The sequence below is a fragment of the Hydra viridissima genome, unplaced genomic scaffold, assembly GCF_058129835.1.
Source record: "Hydra viridissima isolate aposymbiotic clone 2 unplaced genomic scaffold, HvirCarnegie_v1 scaffold_1, whole genome shotgun sequence".
Lineage (NCBI taxonomy): Eukaryota > Metazoa > Cnidaria > Hydrozoa > Anthoathecata > Hydridae > Hydra > Hydra viridissima.
In genome coordinates this window covers 29,491,114-29,510,385 of record NW_028324300.1, presented here as the reverse complement: position 1 = coordinate 29,510,385, position 19,272 = coordinate 29,491,114, and the positions used below count along the sequence as shown (strand labels likewise).

Below are 19,272 nucleotides of genomic sequence, written 5' to 3'. Positions count from 1 at the left end.
AATTAACTCTTCTTGTCATTCATAATTATGAGGCAGACCTTTACTTCAGTTTCTGAAATAAAAGCGTTTTATATTTTTAAATTACGAATAATTGCATCTTTTTTAGTTCGTTGTAATTTATCTAGTCACAATTATGTAAGAACAAATAGAAAAACGCACACAATATTTCAATTGTTTAACAGTTGGTTTATACATAATCGTAACACTTTGCAACTTGTAATCTAATCGTTGGTTACAGGAGTGTAACAATTTATCTCGCTGCGCATGTTTACGAGTGAACGCCGACTACTAAAACTCATAAATTATTGTCAAAAAACTATTCTTCTTTAAACCCTTATATATTCGTCGAATTGATTGGTCTTCGTTAATTCTACCGAAAATCGAAATAGGTTTTTTTCCATAATTTGTAACAAGTTACTAGGTTTCATCAATAGTAACTCGTTCTTTCGAGAAATGTTTCTTATTAATCACAAGAATTACAGATGACGAATGAAATTTTTTGGCGTTTCTCTCCTTGTAAAAAAACTGCTGCTAAAGTTGAACTCGGCACTGATATTGGGTCACACTTTGAAACTATATTTTTAAACAAATGCAAATAAGAATCAAATAGCACGAGGAAGTTTGGAAACCCATGGAAAATACTGAAGGTTATATTCACTGTTTTAAGTTTGGCAAATTAGCAAATTCGAGTTCACGTTGAGCACACAAACACTGAGAACAAACTATTTTTGCAAAGATTTTTAGTTCATTACAAAAGCTGTAAAATGTTTCATTTTAGTAATTAAATTTATCTTTAATTTAATTTTTTAATATGAACTAGAAATATAAAAGTTCTTGGGATGTTTTCCATTTTATATTTTTAGTTTTAAAAAAAGATTGAAGGTATTGATATTCTATAGAAGGTATTGATATTCTACTGTAGGAGCGCGACACGAAAAGGCATAGCTGCTTATACAGAAGCAAATAAAATCCTGGAATTGATAGTTAGCTTTTTCTATACATAAATTTAAAAAATCCGTAAGAGGAAATTAGCTTCCCGTAAAAATAAAAATTTAATAAATCTGGAAATCTCTATGTGCGGAAGCCGCTGTAATCAATTCTGATAGAATATTAATAAAAATTTAGCATAGTTAAATGTATAAAAGCATTCACTTAAACTATTACGGCTACAAACAAAACAAAACTTAAGTTTTTTGTTGTGAAAAGTAAAACTTAAATATAAAAAACTCATTTATCATAAAAATGTGACCTATGGAAAATACTGAAGGTTACATTCACTGTTTTAAGTTTGGCAAATTAGCAAATTCAAATTCACGTTGAGTACACGAACACTGAGAACAAACTATTTTTGCAAAGGTTTTTAGTTCATTATAAAAGCTGTAAAATGTTTCATTTTAGTAATTAAATTTATTTGTAATTTAATTTTTTAATATGAATTAGGAATATAAAAGTTCTTGGGATGTTTTCCATTTTATATTTTTAGTTTTAAAAAAGTTATGTTAACTCGACTTAGATGTTTTTTTTATGACAGCGCTAAAAAAGTTGACACAAGCACCTTATTAGTATTGTTGTACCTATTTTTGTTTAAGTTGTTCCTATTGTTAGTTTTACTGTTTCTAAAATTTATTAATATTATTTTGTTATTATTATTATTTTTATTATTATTAATATTATTATTATTATTATTATTATTATTATTCTTATTCTTATTCTTATTCTTATTATTATTATTATTATTATTATTATTATTATTATTACTATTATTATTATTATCATTATTATTATTATTATTATTATTATTATTATTATTATTATTATTATTATTATTATTATTATTATTATTATTATTATTATTATTATTATTATTATTATTATTATTATTATTATTATTATTATTATTATTATTATTATTATTATTATTATTATTATTATTATTATTATTATTATTATTACTATTATTATTATTATTATTATTAGTAGTAGTAGTAGTAGTAGTATATATTTGTTACAACAAAAATAATAATAATTGACAAAATACAAATTATAGATTATCAGATTACAGTTAGTTTTTGTGAAGCTCATATTGCAACTTTCTCTAAGGAAAGCTGCGAGCTGTAGTAACATTAAAGCTTATCGAGGTTCGCTTTAAAACTGTTGACAGTTGGAGAACTAATTACTTTATCTGGTAACATGTTAACATTATATTATTAACATTATTATTATTATTATTAACATAACATAATATTATTTTGTTATTATTATTTTTATTGTTTTTATTATTATTATTATTATTATTATTATTGTAATTATTATTATTTTTATTATCATTCTTATTCTTCTTCTTCTTCTTCTTCTTCTTCTTCTTCTTCTTCTTCTTCTTCTTCTTATTATTATTATTATTATTATTATTATTATTATTATTATTATTATTATTATTATTATTATTATTATTATTATTATTATTATTATTATTATTATTATTATTATTATTATTATTATTATTATTATTATCATTACTATTATTACTATTATTATTGTTATTATTGTTATTATTATTGTTATTATTATTATTATTATTATTATTATTGTTATTATTATTATTATTTCTTTTATCATTACTATTATTACTATTATTTTTGTTATTATTGTTACTATTATTGTTATTATTACTATTATTATTATTATTATTATTATTATTATTATTATTATTATTATTATTATTATTATTATTATTATTATTATTATTATTATCATTATTATTATTATTATTATTATTATTGTTATTATTATTATTATTGTTATTATTGTTATTATTATTATTATTATTATTATTATTATTGTTGTTATTATTATTATTATTATTGTTATTATTATTATTATTATTATTATTATTATTATTATTATTATTATTATTATTATTATTATTATTATTATTATTATTATTATTATTATTATTATTATTATTATTATTATTATTATTATTATTATTATTATTATTATTACATTAATTATCAGCGTTATAACATAGCATAATACTCATGACAAAACACACTACTCATAACAAAACAACATTAATTTGTTAATGACGTTTTAGTGATTTAATTTATCTAAGAGTTTTGTTAAGTGTATTGTAAACTCTGGAAAACTTAAATTTTTTAGCTATAAGAAATATGGAAACATTAAATTAAATTTTTTTCCTTCTTTTTTTGAAGCTTAGCATGATTTTGAGTCCATTTTAGGGAGTATATTACAGATACCGTTATTTTTTTCTCTTAATGTCTTTTCGAAAGATAATAGAATATATTGAAGTTAGCATTCATGGGCGCCGGCAGGCAAGGGCAAGAGGGGGCAGTTGCCCCCTCCTGAAAAAACAAAATAACAAACTTAATATTCATAAAATTTCTTTTAACTGTTAGAAGATTTTATTTCGATATCTCATCAATTTAACTCATTTATAGTTTACACATTTTAATGTAAACTACTACCGTTTAAAATCAAATATTACTATCAAATGCAATGACTTCCACGATGGCGGAAGCTTTTTTATAAAGGCATATTTTATGTTTTAAAAAAAAGATATTTGAATGAAAGTTTAAAAAAATATATGATAGAAAAAGATCATAGAAAAATAAAAAAGGAATAAATAGAAAAAACAATAGATAAAGGAGAAGTATAGAAAACAAAAAAAAGAGAGGAAGAAAAATAAAGGAAAATATAGGAAATAATAATAATAATAAAAAGAAATCGAATTACAATAACAAAGTTCTTACACAAACAAATAAACTTCGAACTAACGAAGAAAGATGTCAATGTGTCAGTTTCATTTACTTTTTTATGCTGTTGTTTTTTTGTTTGTTGGCAAAATGTTTCTTGTTTGTATTGTATTTCTATTTATTTATTTTTTCCAATTTATTGTGCTATATTCATTTTAATAATACTATTACCTTGTGTTTTTTGCTTGCTAAATGTTGATTATTATAATTATATATATTTAATTTGATTAACTTGCATTAACCTGCGTATTTTAATTTTTGTTTTGTTTTTTGGAATGTCTAATTTGTATGTAATAAATCATTTAATGTTTTTTAACTAATCATTATATTATTATAAAATTTAGCATTATTAGGTATAATTTAGCTTTATTAGCAATCTGAGCGTTTGTCTGGCCTTTGCATGATGAGCGTGCATTGTGAAAAAATACGCTCCAGAAAATCTGAATTTATGGAACAAATTGTAAATAAGTTTGGAAGTGAACGCAGACGACTACAATTTCTATTTACTGAATAACAATGATTTAATTCTTGTGTTTTTATTTTTATATTTTCTTTAATTTTTTGTTGTCACTGGTCTTATAAAATGACTTGATAAATTGATACATTTATGTAGTTTTTGAAATATCACTGTTAAATTTTGTTTTGCCCCCCCCCCCCTTGTAAAAAATCCTGCTGGCGCCCATGTTAGCATTCATAAGTAACATATTCCAGGTAGCTGTTTCCCAATTCTTTTTACCTTGAACTTGACATTGTAACTATGGATTTTAAACTTCTCTATTACGGAGATGTTTAATAACTACGTGATTTTCCATATATTCATAATTATTATTTTTCGTGTGAACTCTATATTTCGCGTGAACTCTATTTTCGTGTGAACTCTATGTTTCGCCATTCAGCTTATCATTTACACTCTCATTTTTTTGATTGTCTTAAAACACGGGGGCAGGTAGGGAGAGAATGAAAACATTAATTAAATAATAATACTCATAGAAGTTGAAGCGCGACACGAAAAAGCATAGTTGCTTATACAGAAGCAAATAAAATCCTGGAATTGATAGTTAGCTTTTTCTATACATAAGTAAAAACTACTGTAAGAGGAAATTAGCTTCCCGTAAAAATAAAAATTTAATAAACCTGGAAATCTCTATGTGTGGAAGCCGCTCTAATCAATTCTGATGGAATATTGATAAAAATTTAGCATAGCTAAATGTATAAAAGTATTCATTTAAACTATTACGGCTTTAAACAAAATAAAACTTAGTTTTTTTTTATTGTGAAAAGTAAAACTTAAATATAAAAAACTCATCATAAAAATGCTACGTTTTTGGGTTTGTTCATTTGAACGCGCAATTTATCTAAATCTATTTAAGAACTCATGAGAGAGAGAGAGAGAGAGAGAGAGAGAGAGAGAGAGAGAGAGAGAGAGAGAGAGAGAGAGAGAGAGAGAGAGAGAGAGGGTTAAAGTTGTTATGTTCAACTGAACGCCTTGTTTTCACATTTGATATTACATTTTTATCCACAGCATAATTTCAAGCTTGACATTCTGCTTTACTTTTTAAATTTTTCTTGATAAAAATAAAATGATAGCTTTATTGTTTTTTCTTTATTAGAATAGATTTTTTTTATAATGCAGCTGCTACTACATTATAATTCAAATCTATTCAAAATGTATTCAACTAAAAAACTGAAATACTATCCCTTATGAAATAGTTTCTGAAAATAAGTTTTCCATGTTTCACTAAATTGTCTAAAACTCTTTCTTTCTCTAGAATATTTTTTACCGAGGTATAATTATATTTAGTAACATTTATGTATTGAATACTAAGTGCAACAGTTGCGCCTTAAGTATTGCAAATTTCTGAAACAGGTTTGATAACATCTTCATGATTAAGTTTAAAATTATTTTTTCGCATTAAAGAATATTTTAGTGTAATTCCCGTCACTTGTTTTTGAAAATTATAAATTGTCCTTTCTTATTGGAAATTATAGATTTTTTAACTTGATTTATAAGAAAAGTTTTCGTTTGAAATTTGTCGTGATTTTGTTTCGTTATAGACTTTCTACATTTGGAGTCTAAAAACACTTTCTGCACGTATTTGTACCAATTTAAATTAAATAATATTTACAAACGGATATTATTTATAAAAAAAGACGCCATTTATAACTTGACATTCTCTATATAGTTCACCGAAATTACACTATATTTTGTATATAATAATAAATTAACGAAATTGCCTTTTCTTTGTCATCTGTAATTGCATTACTGAAATTCAGTATCTTCTGTAATTGCATCATTGTACATCAGTGCGCAGATTACTACTAAAAAAATAAACTATACTCTTCTAAAAAAATACAGATTAATAATGAAAATTAGAACATAAATATCTTATCGGAACAAATGATTACAAAAGTGTTTCAATAAAACTTCAAAAGGTAATTTCATTCTTAGTTCATTCGAAGTTTTTTTTTCGAAATCTCATTATGATTAAGTTTCCTTCCTTTACAATAACAACGATATTTTTTTTATTATTTTTTTAAGTAGCTAGCTACTTTAGAGTGGAATTTTATAAAATGTTTCGCAGTTTGAAAATTTTTAGAACACCATTAAAAAATAGAACAGTTAAATAAATCCCATCATCATTATAAATATAATTAATAGTAAAAAATTTTCAAAAATTTAAATTGTGAGCATATTTCTAATACTGAGTATGAATACATTTCGGATCCACCATTTATCTAATGAGATTAGCCTTAGCTCTGATTCAGTTTTCCACATAAAACCTAGCATATAAAAATGTCTTTGTTTTCGATGAGTTTTTCATGTGGTTTTGTTTCGTTTGTTAATATGCGTGATTCTTTAAATTTAGATTGATTTTATCATTTCTTATTTAAAGTCAGCTAAGAAATTATTTCGAATATCGCTGTAGGATATTACAAACTCATTTCGTGTAGCCCTTATCTGCAACTTGAAACGCTCAAAATATATATGCAATTTAAGGACGAGTCGCTTTAAAATTTTATTTATATTGTGTGACGTTAATCTCCAATTTCAATTGCTCAAAAGTGTATATGCTTTTGAAGACAACACCGTGTAAAAATTTACAAAATTCGTGTAGACCTTATATTTTTAAGTACTCGAAAGTATATATATGCAGTTTAAGGCGACAAGCTGTAAAATATTGTTAGTTCCGTGTAGATCTAATCTCCAATTTTAAACATTTTTTTTATTGTATTATATTCGGATTGTATATCTTTATTTCATTAGTAATTATAATGTATAATATATGGTATATTTACTTACATCTAATTTAATCCATAAAATATGCTTGTTTATATATATAGTATATTTATTATATATTTCTATATTAGATTTTTCATTGAGTTTTCCTTATATTTATTTATCATTTATTATATTTGTATTTATTATACTTTATTTATTATACATTATTTAGGGTGGCCATCTGCGAGTATTGTGAGGTGGGGCTTTTTATAATTTACTTATGGGTATATTTTAGGGAATGGGGATGGGGTTTTGGTATTTCGCATAGGTTAGGAGGTTCGGGTTAAAAATGTGTGGGGATATGGGGAAGCCTCTTGGTTCTGTGTAGCACTCTGACTTATTCTTGTTAACACGCGTACTTTTCTTTACGTGCAAACTTTTATTTTAACTCTAATAATAACAGTCCTTTTTCTTTAATATACCGTAATCGTTATTGAAATCTCTACACTTGAAAATTATATAAATACTTATTCTTCTAAACTCCTTTTATAAAATCAAACCTCCGGTCTACTTATATTCCGAAGAACCTAAAACTTTGTACCAACTCTTCTCTTCGTAATTCTTGAAGTTGAGTCTTGTATCCCCTCCTTACGTATCTCTTAACTAACTCCTGACTGACCACTGACTGACTCTCATTTACCGACTAAACCCAACTAATTCTTCTCTGATTCCTACTCCAACTCATTCTTCTGTTTTGTATCTCCCTTTTTGTATTGGTTCCAATGCTTCGGGCGTTGGCGTCTTTTCATTTTTTATTCGTTATTGTGTAAATTATTAATTAATGGCTTTAGGTGGTTTTATTTTTATTAACGACATCTTGTTTTACTTAGAATTAGCTTCCTCACAGTATTTAGCCAGGACAGTCTCGTATTTTTACAAAATGTCCCGTGTCCTTTATTTGACCACATTTGTCCCGTATTTTTAAATTAATTAGTACAAATTTCACTTTTGAATTTTTAATGAAAATTTTAACGTTTTTTTTTAAAATCAATTTGCAAATAATGATGTTGTCAAACATTTCTATTTGAAAAACTAAATTTGTCATTTTATTAAATCAAAATATTGTTTTATAAATTAAACTTCTTTTGTCTCACTAAAATAATGTTTTCATCAAATAAATTAGTCAAGGAACAGTTTTGATGTTGTATCAAAGTAGCAAATGTAAAAATCGACTTGATATTAGACAGTTGATTCATTGACAACAATTAATTACAAATCTAAATTAAAATGCTTACATTTTCATAATCTAATTAAGGGAAATGTTTCCTTCCTTAATAATGTTATTTCAAAAGAAAAATATATAAAGTAAAAGTAAATTTATTTTTAAAACTTAATTTATTTGAAAAAATATCTCACAGTTATTATTGAATTTCTCAGCCATTAAATTAAATTTTAAATTAGACAAAAAAAAATTTTTTTTGCAGCACAATAACGTTGTACTTGAGATTGCATTCTCAATTTTTTTTACTTAAACGCACTTTTGTCATTCATTAAGAAATAAATTATATCTGAAAATGTTGAGGAACTTTTTAAAAATAACTACAAAATTTAAAATATTTTGAAAAACAAATTAAAAACTACTTTTTGCTTCAATATATTTACAATAAAATTTTTTTAGCTAATGTCCCGTATTTTTAGCAAAAATCCCGTATTTTTTGCCAATTTTCCCGTTTTTTTTTGAAAAAAATCGAAGGCCACCCTAACTTTATATATTGTTTATTGTATTTTATTTATACTTTATCTTTTATTTCTTTCGAATAATTACTTGAAAATATATAAGTTGTTCAATTGATTTCGTGTAGACCTAATCTGCAATATTAGATACTCGAAAGTATATATGCAGTTTAAGGCGACACGCTGTAAAATGTATAAAATTCGTGTAGACCTTATCTCCATTTTTAAGTACTCGAAAGTATGTATGCAGTTTAAGGCGACAAGCTGTAAATAATTTGTTAGTTCCGTGTAGACCTAATCTTCAATTTTAAACTTTTTTTTTAAAATTGTTTTATGTTCGTAATATACATTTTTATTTGATTTGTGTCTATAATATATAGCATATAGTATAATTATTTGCATCTAATTTAATTCACAAAATAATTTGTTTTTATATGGCATATTTATTATATATTTCTATATTATATTATTTTTCTTTGAGTTTTCATCATATTTTTTTATCATTTACTATATTTATCATTTGTTATATGTATTCATTATACTTTATTTATTATACTTTATTTATTGTTTATTGTATTTTATTTATACTTTTTCTTTTATTTCTTTCAAATAATTACTTGAAAGTATGTAAGTTGTTCAAATGATTTCGTGTAGACCTAATCTGCAATATTAGATACTCGAAAGTATATATGCAGTTTAAGGCGACACGCTGTAAAATATTGTTAGTTCCGTGTAGACCTAATCTCCAATTTTTAACATTTTTTTTTTAATTGTTTTATATTCGTAATATATATATTTATTTGATTTGTATTGATGATATACATCATGTATTCATTATGATTTGCATACATATATCGTATTTTATAAATTTATACTTCTTACCATTTTGCATATTGTGCATATATTTTTACATAGTATATTCAATATATTTATTCTATATTTATTATTTATTCCTATTGTAATTTATCTATTATTCATCATGTTTTATTTATATATATTACTTTTCATTCATCAAAAATTTCGACTATCTAATCGAATGTATATTAGTAGCCTAATCTCAAATTTGAAGTATTCGAAATTATATGCAGTTTAAGGCGACATCATTGCAAAATAATATCGATATCGCAGCATTATATTCTTATTGAAGTACAATAGAACAAATATGTAGCATTGGATGAAGTTATTGCATTATTTTGTTGAGAAATAACAGGTTGGTGTTAAGTTAAACACAGTTTTTAAGTATACAAGGAAGTGTCCATTGCAAGCATCATTTCTTGTTAAGCGCGGTAAAAATGTAAAGAAACTATGATGATGTGGATAGATTTATATAGAAACCTTGATAGTTATTGAATTGGTATAACTAATATTGTTTACATTGATATAGCATAATATTGTTTAAAAAAACTAATTTAAAAAAGATTTTCATTACTTAAAAATCTACGCATTACTTTTAAATTATGAAATGACGTAACTTTGATTCCGTGCCAAATTGAATTTTTTTTGGCGTAAGAAAATGTATATCTTGTTTATTTCGATACACACTCGTTTTCAAGACAAAACAAAATATTTTTTAAATAAGTATTCTAAAAGTCTTTATTAAACAGTTTTTACTTTTTTGATATAGACTTAAATAACATAAATAATTGTTATAAATATTCGTGTAGGCCTAATCTTCACTTTTAAGGATTTGTACGATATACATGCTTAATAATAAAACGCTGGTTTTTAGCGAAATTTTAAATAAAAAACAAAAATATTAAATGGAAACTCTATAAATGATCAAAGAAAACCACGCAGATTGTGAAAAAAGTATCAGCTAAAAAAAATTAGTCAGAAAAATTATGCTTGAATTAAGGTCTACACGAAATATGTCGCCCTTAGTTATATGTAGACCTAATATAGCAAACTTTCACATTTCGTGTAGACGTAAACTGCTCTTATATATATATATATATATATATATATATATATATATATATATATATATATATATATATATATATATATATATATATATATATATATATATATATACATAAAATGTCATGTTTTTATCCTTATATTAGTTTTAATGCATTACATATATGGGCTCTTTTAGCTCTCTTGGTGTGTAGGCCCAGCAAGCATAAAACGTTGAAACAACGTTGAAATAACGTTGATCGACGTTGATCAACGTTATTTCAACGTTGTTTCAACGTTGTGTGCTTGCTGGGGGGTAATTATGAAAGTATTTTTACAATTCCTAACAATATTGTAAAATCTTTTTCTCTTTATCAGATTACATAAAAGTTATCAAGGAAGCTATTAAAGAATTAAACTCTTTAATGAAAAACTACTCCTGTGCATCTTATCCTCCTGTTTGGCAACCTCGCACTACTGAGTCAGATTATGTTGCCTTTACAAATAAGCGAGATGGTGGGTAGGTTATACATTTTTTATGTATACAATCTTTTATTTCACAAAAACCTATAAATAATAAAGACCAGAGATTTATCACAACTCTAATTAATCTGGGAAAAACATAAAAGTAGCATTTATTCTTATGCATAATGACCGATATACTAAAAAACACATTATGATTTAGAAATAGTGACTATTCTTTTAGATATACACAACTTGCAGCATTTTATTAAAAACTCAAACTTAGATGATTACTTAATTTACAACTAGTGCGGCCACTGTTGGTTGGGAACATTCACGTAGCCACTGTACCTGAACTGTGATCATGATATTCTATGACATTTTTTGCAGTTTGGTTGTTTTTTTTAGGCAATTGTTCATCAACTATAAATTCTGAAACCAGTTTTCTAGGATGACAGTGCTTATGAATGAGATTATATTTGTGTAACGATAATTTTCAAATAATGGCAGTCTTAGATGCGTAAACAAGGCTTTTGTTGTAGTTTTGTAACCATAGGGTATTACAAACTCAAGTTTTTTAACTAAAGTTGCCTTTTTGGATGTAATAAGAGATGCAAAAATCAGCTGGTTCTCCAGTAACCTTGGGTTGCATGAATGATTTGATATGGAATGACAGTTTTCTCTTGTATTTTCTCAATTCCTATGTTAACCCCGTCATTGCCATCATTTTGAATGAATGATTTTGAGCATTATTGCAAAACATTGGAATTTCTATATTCGTTTCATAAATACAGTAAATAACCTAAGACAAAGAGTTTAGCTTTTGCCTCAGATCTCTCATTACATTATAATCAAAAGTGTGTATTCAATAGAGGTAATAAATTTCCAATATTTAAAAAATATTTAAATCAAAAGTTATAGGATTATTGCTAAGTTAATGAGGATAAGCTAGTTAATTTAGAAACAAACTTGCTTTCAAATAGAAGAATACTAAAAATTGTCAATCAATGCTATACAATGTACTCCACTTATAGCAGATTTGTAATCTATCAGTAACAGGTATGTAACAAAAAAAAAGACCGTTACCAGTTTTAAAAACTTTGTTAATCCTCATTCTGTGCTTAGTATGTGTGTCATGTTTCTTACTTACAGATCTACATTTGCAGGAAGTTTTTATATAAATTTTCAGTGCACTTATACCAATTTGTGCTCAATCTATTATGCTCCTAGTATTTTTTCATTAGTTTGCAACAAACTAACTTTCACTTAGTCATCTTCTCTAAAGGAGTTAAGAATCCTTTTATTAGACAATTTTTTATGAGAGTCAATTTTAAACATTTACTTACATTCTGTTAGTAGATGCTTATGTTGTTTTCAAAGGTTTTAATATTTTTTCATAGATTCTAATGTTTAAGTAATTTAACACATTCTAGTGAAGTCTATTCAATTCTAATAATCTCTTAATAGATGCTGGAGCAGACTTGGAAAAATTGGTGGACGTCAAGAACTAAATATTGGGAAAGGTTGCAACTACAAAGGTTTATTATTACTTTGTATAACTTTGTATCATTTTTGTACTGAAGGTTAGTTTTGATGGAATTTATTAGAAGACATTTTCTTTTCTTTTTTCCTAGTGAAAAAATCGAAAACTCAATATAATTTATTTTAAAGAAAAAAATAAAACAAAAGAAAACATGTAGGTTTTATTGAAATCATTTAAAGCACAAAAAATTGGAAAAATCAATAATGGCAAATGGTTTATCTAGATATTCTTTTTTTTCATTTTCCCCATCTCCTCTTATTGTTCAGAATAACTTTGTGAGTGAACAACTACTATAATGGTTTATGCATTTTCAGTGTATGATTTATGTATTTATGTTAGAGATTTCGAGTTATAGGTATTTAAAAATCGCTATTTTCAAACAAAATATTTTTGAATGAAAGTTAAAAGTGGAAGAGTTGAGTTAAAATGCTTTGAAGAATTTCTCATAATTTTATTGTTTTACTTTTTGTTGTATATATATATATATATATATACATAAAAAAACCTGGTTATGAACTTTTGTTTTTGTGAACTTTTTATACTTTTCCATTCAATTTATATTTTTTTAATTTTATTAACTAACAGACACTGTATTGCATGAAATGCTTCATGCAATGGGTTTTTTGCATGAGCAAAGTCGTTGTGACCGTGACACAGCAGTAGAGATTGTATATGACAACATTAAACCAAGTATGCAAAAGATTTATTTGTTGCTTTAAAAAATAATAATAGAGAGTTGAACTTTGTAAACATTTTTATCTTTGAATTGTACTTCTTTTAATGATTGCCAGAATGAATTATTTACTGGAGCGCAATGAATAAGAATAAATAATATATGTTAAAAAGGAAGAATACAAACAAGAAATCTTTGATTTGAATTGATTTTTATACTGGTTCTCTTATTGTTCCTATATTTTGTTTTAATTTGCATGCTAATATATATAAATATAAAATAAAGATTAACAAATTGACCAACTATATCAAAATGAATATACAACTGGTATATACAAAAACTCAATGTAATTGTAAAGCTAAATTTTTTCTTGATTTAAGGCCAAGAAAATCAGTTTGATATTGACACGACTAGATCATCTTACACTTCGGTAAGTTTGCTACGATGTAATACTTTGAATGAATTATTGTTATGTGTGGTGACATGAGTTGTGATGTTTAATTTCAAACAAAATAGGTCTTTGCTTAAAAAATGGATTTGAACTTGAAAAATGAAAAAAACAAATCTCAGGAATATTTTTGATCCATCTTAATGAAATTTTTATTTACTTAATGTAGTTTTAAAAATTCTTTTAAAGAAATTTTAAAAAAATTTCTTTATTTCTAAAATTTGAGAAAATGAGTTCTTAGCAAGCTACTAATGTTAAGAACTAATTTAATCGGTGCAATATTCTTTAGAAATACGATATATGGTCAATCATGCAGTATGACTTGTGGGCTTTTAGCAGAAAGAAGTCCAAAACCGAGGAAACAAAAACAATTAAAGTGCTGGATACGTTCTTAGAGTTGACAGAAGACGAGGAAAAAGAAATCGGCAACCCTCCTACCTTGAGCGATACTGATAAGTTGGAACTTAGCATAATGTATGGATGCTTAGGTATGTCATTTTTTATATCCTTGAGACGTTTTTTTTCGAATCGAAGTCAATTTATTGGAGCGGTTGCCATTTTAAAAAATGCATTTTTAAAAAATCAGTTACCCAAATTAACTAAGTATTACAAATTCTTAAGTTATATCCATTATTAAACGAAAAAAAAAAGGTTTTTTAAAATTAATTTGTATTTTTTAAACAGAATTTTATTGCTTAACCTTGGAAAACTTAAATACATAAAGCTTTACGCAACCATTTCCGAATGTAATGAGTCGGTTGGAATTTTTAGAATCTCTTAAGTAAAAGATATCGTAATAACTCCCCTGTAGAAGTTTCATTTAATAATGTACGTTGCGTTGTTTTAAGTCCCTGTTGTTTCGTATTTTAGCCTCTACTTGTACAGTAGGATGTGATGGTGTCAAAATATGTCCAGGTAAAAATCTTTAAACCCCATCTTGATCCACCTTAACAGGTGTTCTGTTTATGTTACAGTTTTCTTATGCTATCTGATTTTTTTTTGTTGTTGTTGTTGTTGTTGTTGTTGCACATGACAAAGCGGGTTATATATTTTTCAGATGAACACTCAACCCACGACAACCTCAAAGACACCATCAAGCACTCAAGCTCCGACCACCACTTCAAAATCAATAAGCATTCAAATAACAATCAATAGTTTGCAAACACTTATAAAAAGACTGATTGCTTTCCAAACTAATACGTCACAGCAATACAATTTTATGTTTCATTGCAAATAATCTCTGTTGCACTATTTAACTTGAATTAAGTTTGCTTTAAAGCATCGGAACGCTTTTTTTCAATCGTTCGAATTATAAAACTTTACCATTTTCACGTAAATTGTTTTTCGGTGTTTTTTTTTGTTTTTTTTTTGTTTTTTTCTTTTATAAATGCATTTTTAAAATTGTTAGTTGATGTTTTATTTTATGTTTGCATTTTAATGTCAGCATTTTATGTAGATATAATTTTTTTCATTAAAATCAAATAAAGAATATTCTTAAATGTTCTTTTATATTTCTTTCTTTAAAAGTGAACGTTGCAACACGCGCTCGAGGAGAAGAAATTATAAATATTGTTTTTTTTTTCTCTTTAAGTTCAATCTGATAAGGTTCAGGTGTCAAATTCATAGTTAATGTAATATTCTATTTGCAGATATAGTTTGTAATGCATGACCGTACTTCTAGAGTCGACGGCTGTACTACTAGAGAAGATATGCTAGGCTCAATAAAATTTAAAACGAACAAGTTGCCAATCGTTTCATCTGAAACTAGATGGCTTTGTATTAAGTCGTGTTTCTGTGACCGGAAAAAAAAAGGAAAAGGTTAACTCCGCCACGCTGTAAGTGGTAGATCTAGAATTTGGTGACGACCTGTAGAATCTTGATGAAAGATGTTTGAGTTGGAGAATTGTTGCGTCAAGCAAGATCTAAGGAAGACAAAAAAAAAGGTACCTATTAGTAATAAAATGATTCAGACTGGTTTTATTTGTCATCAACTATTGTTTTTATACCAATTTAATCGTCCTTCCCAGAGCGACATCTTGCAAATCTTAATGCTATTTTTTTAAAGGGAATATTAATAAGATTAGGAATTGTTGCAAGACGTGCAAAAAACGACATTGTGTAGATTTGTAAATTTTTGTACAATTTCTTAGCAAAGTTTGAAAGAGATGTTAAAATAAAAAATATTATTAAGTTATTAAAAAATATTATTAAGAAATAAAAGATATTATTAAGTTATGTATATATAAATATATTTTTAAAATTTATAATATGGTTTCTCTACAATTGTTACTTTGAGGTATTTTTTAGAGTTAAGGGCCGCGTTAGGATTCGTGGCACCATTCCCTAATAATCTTTAAAGCGCCCCAAACCAAAGAAAGATGGCGCACTAAAATATTTCACTTTCTTTATTATATTAAGAAAAACAAGAAATAAAAAATTCTCCCCGAGAAATCAATGTTCTTTACATATAAGCCCCTTCCTCCATATTTTCTCGTCGAAGATCCCGGCAAAGCAAAAACAATACACCATTTTAAATAAATAACTGTAACTTATAACTTTTCATTTTTTGGAATAAAATAATTGGTTTTGTTAACACTTCTGTGATTTTCTTTTCTACTCTAATCTTTAGTAAGAATAAAGTTGTGCCTTTTTTTGAGACCATAAACTAGTTTTGAGGCTTCAGTAACAGACTGTACAGCTCGTTTAACTGATTGAGAGTTGTTAGGAAGATAAGTGAGCTGCAAAACCTCTCCAGATTCTTTTGCTTTCATCAGGTCAACAGATGAAAAATATATTGTAGTAGGAGGTTCCACTTCAATTTCAGATACTTGTACTAGATCAGTCCAACTTTTACAACCAAAATCAATCTTCATAATAGTTTTGAGTTTAATCTTAGGAATAAAGTTTTTAATTTCCTCATTTAGCTTCCTAATTTTGAGTATTTGATCTATAGCTTTGTCTCGATTTTTTTTCTCATCATCCATAATCATGCAATAGAGAAAGTTTTCCTGTAAATAGCAAAATGAATTACCAGCTAAGTTTCTTAAGACAACTTCTTGCATCTTTTCATCTTGTAGTTTAGTCAGCTCAATCATTTTGAAAAGAATTTTTGCTGAACCTTTATAATGACCTGACCTTTTTAAAGCAAACCATATCGGAGAATACACTTGAACTATATACTTTGTTATCATAGTTAACTCTGAAGACGGATTTTCCTCTCTAGTGTATTTATACATAATACGTAACGCAAGTGTCAGCCATCTTGCATGGTTCACAGGTCCAGGTTTTTTCATTGCATATTTTTTGGAGACTTTGCCTTTACTTATGCCAACAGTATATTCATATAGTTTTCTTTGATCATTACTTAAATCAGAAATAACAGTTTCATCTACAAATGATTGAATTTCTGACTTAATTGTAGAAAAACGTATTATAGGGAGTTCATGTATGGAATCTTCTGAAACAGATGAACAAGTCACGCCTTTAAATTTTTTTGGATCATTTGTTTTTCCATCAAATAAAGTAATTACTTGTCTAAATGGTAATTCATTTTGGTGGAGTTGACATCCTACTAAATGTAATTTTCTACTTATAGCTTTTTCCAGGTGAACAATTAAGCAATTGTCAGCACCAGTATTTGAACTTGTATTATCAAGAACCAAAGCTTCAAGAGTTTCCACACTATTAAATTCTTCTAGAACTTTTTTAGTTAAATTTGCTTTAGTAACTCCAGTTCCATTCATAATAACTTTATGTGTTAAATACCTTCTTGCCTTTTTTCCACTCTCTGCAGTAAATCTAAGATGTTCTTCTTTTTCAATTCCTGGTCTTATTATTGGTTCACCTTTCAAATTGTAACTAATTTTGTGAACAAGTGTTTCTTTATCTTTTTTATCATCAACTCCAATAACTTTTAATTGAAAAATCTCTTTTTTATGTTCAATGCCAAGTTGTACTCCCATTCGAAACTTCTTATTAAAAACTTTTTTTTCAGTAATAATATTAGCTCTATATAATATTAGTAATAATATTAGCTCTATCAGTAACTGTTACTATGCCATAGTCAATGAGTAATCCTGTAGCTAAATGAGCAGCAGCATTGTTACTAATTTCATAACGTATGGTTGCTTTTGAAAAGTTAGGCAAGGGTTTATAACTGTATGAAATTAGCATTTCTCCATAAAACTCAGGATCATGGCTGTTTTCAACATTTTCACTATCATCATCACAAACATTGTCATTAGATGATACATTATCACACTAGACAAAAATGAAATTCATTTAAAAATATTTAAATTAAAAAAATTACTTACACCATTAATTCTGCTGACCTAAAACGGATTGTAAACCCACATTAAGTACCACTAGAGCAGGAGTACTTAAGTACTTGTACAAAATACTATAAAACCTAAGAATAAGAAGACACACAAAAGCAAAAGCAAGAAAATTAGTATAAAAATAAAATGAAAAAATAATAATGAATTTAAATATTTATATTCATACCAACCTCTAAATTCAATTTGTTAAGACTTTCACCTCAAGATTCTTGTTTTTTCAATGTTCCATTTACTTGGTTTCTCTTTATGTTTAATTTTTCTTTTTTTTGGATATGAAATGTCTATTGAGCTTGTAGCTGAACTGTACAACTTGTTTAAATGTGGGAAGGTCACTAATAGGTAGATCATTTGGTAGTCCTGCAAACCGAGAACTTGTGTGACGAGTTCTACTTTTAAGTAACTTAGCGACTTTTCCCATTTTAAATATTATCTATTTGAAAAATTGTTGCATAGTAGAAAATATCAACAGAATATTGATACATATATTTTTCTATTTCAGTTAAATTTATGCATTTTATGCGATTAAAAATATTGATAGACAAAAAAACAGTTTTAATATTATTATCAATAAATATAGCAATTGTTACAAAATTTAATAAATAACTCAATATAAAAACACTAACAAAGTATATAATCTATACAAACTACTGGTATTGATTTATTGTTATCTGTTGAAGCTATCAAAAATAGTTCATTACAATAATTTTAAGTTTCTTTTTGATGTTTTACATATATATATTTTTAATATATTATATAAAGGTACTACCATTATGTCGGTTTGTTTACTTTATTTATGTGGAAGTTTATTGTTTAAAAGTTCCGTACAGCGCGCTATAATGGTGATTAGTTCAACTTGAAATCTTTCTTTTTTTGATAGAAAAAGCACTAAAAATAACTTTCCCAAATCAGTTTTTTTTTTTATTAAAAGTTAATTATACCATTATTCTTAGTTTTAGTCACAGAATTTTCCTCATCTACACAAACTTTAAATAGAATAAATGGAATTGCCCTAATATATATATATATATATATATATATATATATATATATATATATATATATATATATATATATATATATATATATATATATATATATATATATACAGTGGTGGCCAAAAGTCTTGGAACAACATATTTTATGTTCTGATAAATTTTTATACTAAAAATAATAAACGATAACA

General features: G+C 25.8%; 2 protein-coding genes across 2 annotated transcripts in view; one reads left to right on the top strand and one right to left on the bottom strand.

Moving 5' to 3' along the window:
- The window catches only part of LOC149894397 (astacin-like metalloprotease toxin 1), a 46,252-nt gene extending 31,005 nt beyond the window's left edge, over positions 1-15,247 (top strand). Inside the window, exons 8-14 of the mRNA XM_090079349.1 lie at positions 11,005-11,146; positions 12,556-12,626; positions 13,217-13,321; positions 13,685-13,734; positions 14,042-14,240; positions 14,623-14,667; positions 14,810-15,247. Of these exons, the coding sequence (XP_089935475.1) occupies positions 11,005-11,146; positions 12,556-12,626; positions 13,217-13,321; positions 13,685-13,734; positions 14,042-14,240; positions 14,623-14,667; positions 14,810-14,907 (710 nt within the window). The 3' untranslated portion in view covers positions 14,908-15,247. The remainder of the gene's footprint in view (positions 1-11,004; positions 11,147-12,555; positions 12,627-13,216; positions 13,322-13,684; positions 13,735-14,041; positions 14,241-14,622; positions 14,668-14,809) is intronic.
- A 923-nt stretch (positions 15,248-16,170) lies between these two features.
- LOC149894396 (uncharacterized) lies at positions 16,171-18,218 on the bottom strand. The gene has a single exon (XM_090079202.1). It carries the CDS (start codon positions 17,712-17,714, stop codon positions 16,371-16,373), a length of 1,344 nt encoding a protein of 447 aa, XP_089935328.1. The 5' UTR covers positions 17,715-18,218; the 3' UTR covers positions 16,171-16,370.
- Positions 18,219-19,272: the final 1,054 nt, after the last annotated feature.

Coding starts and splice junctions, on each gene's coding strand:
- LOC149894396 (XM_090079202.1), bottom strand. CDS start 17,714: ATGGGAGTACAACTTGGCATTGAACATAAAAAAGAGATTTTTCAATTA.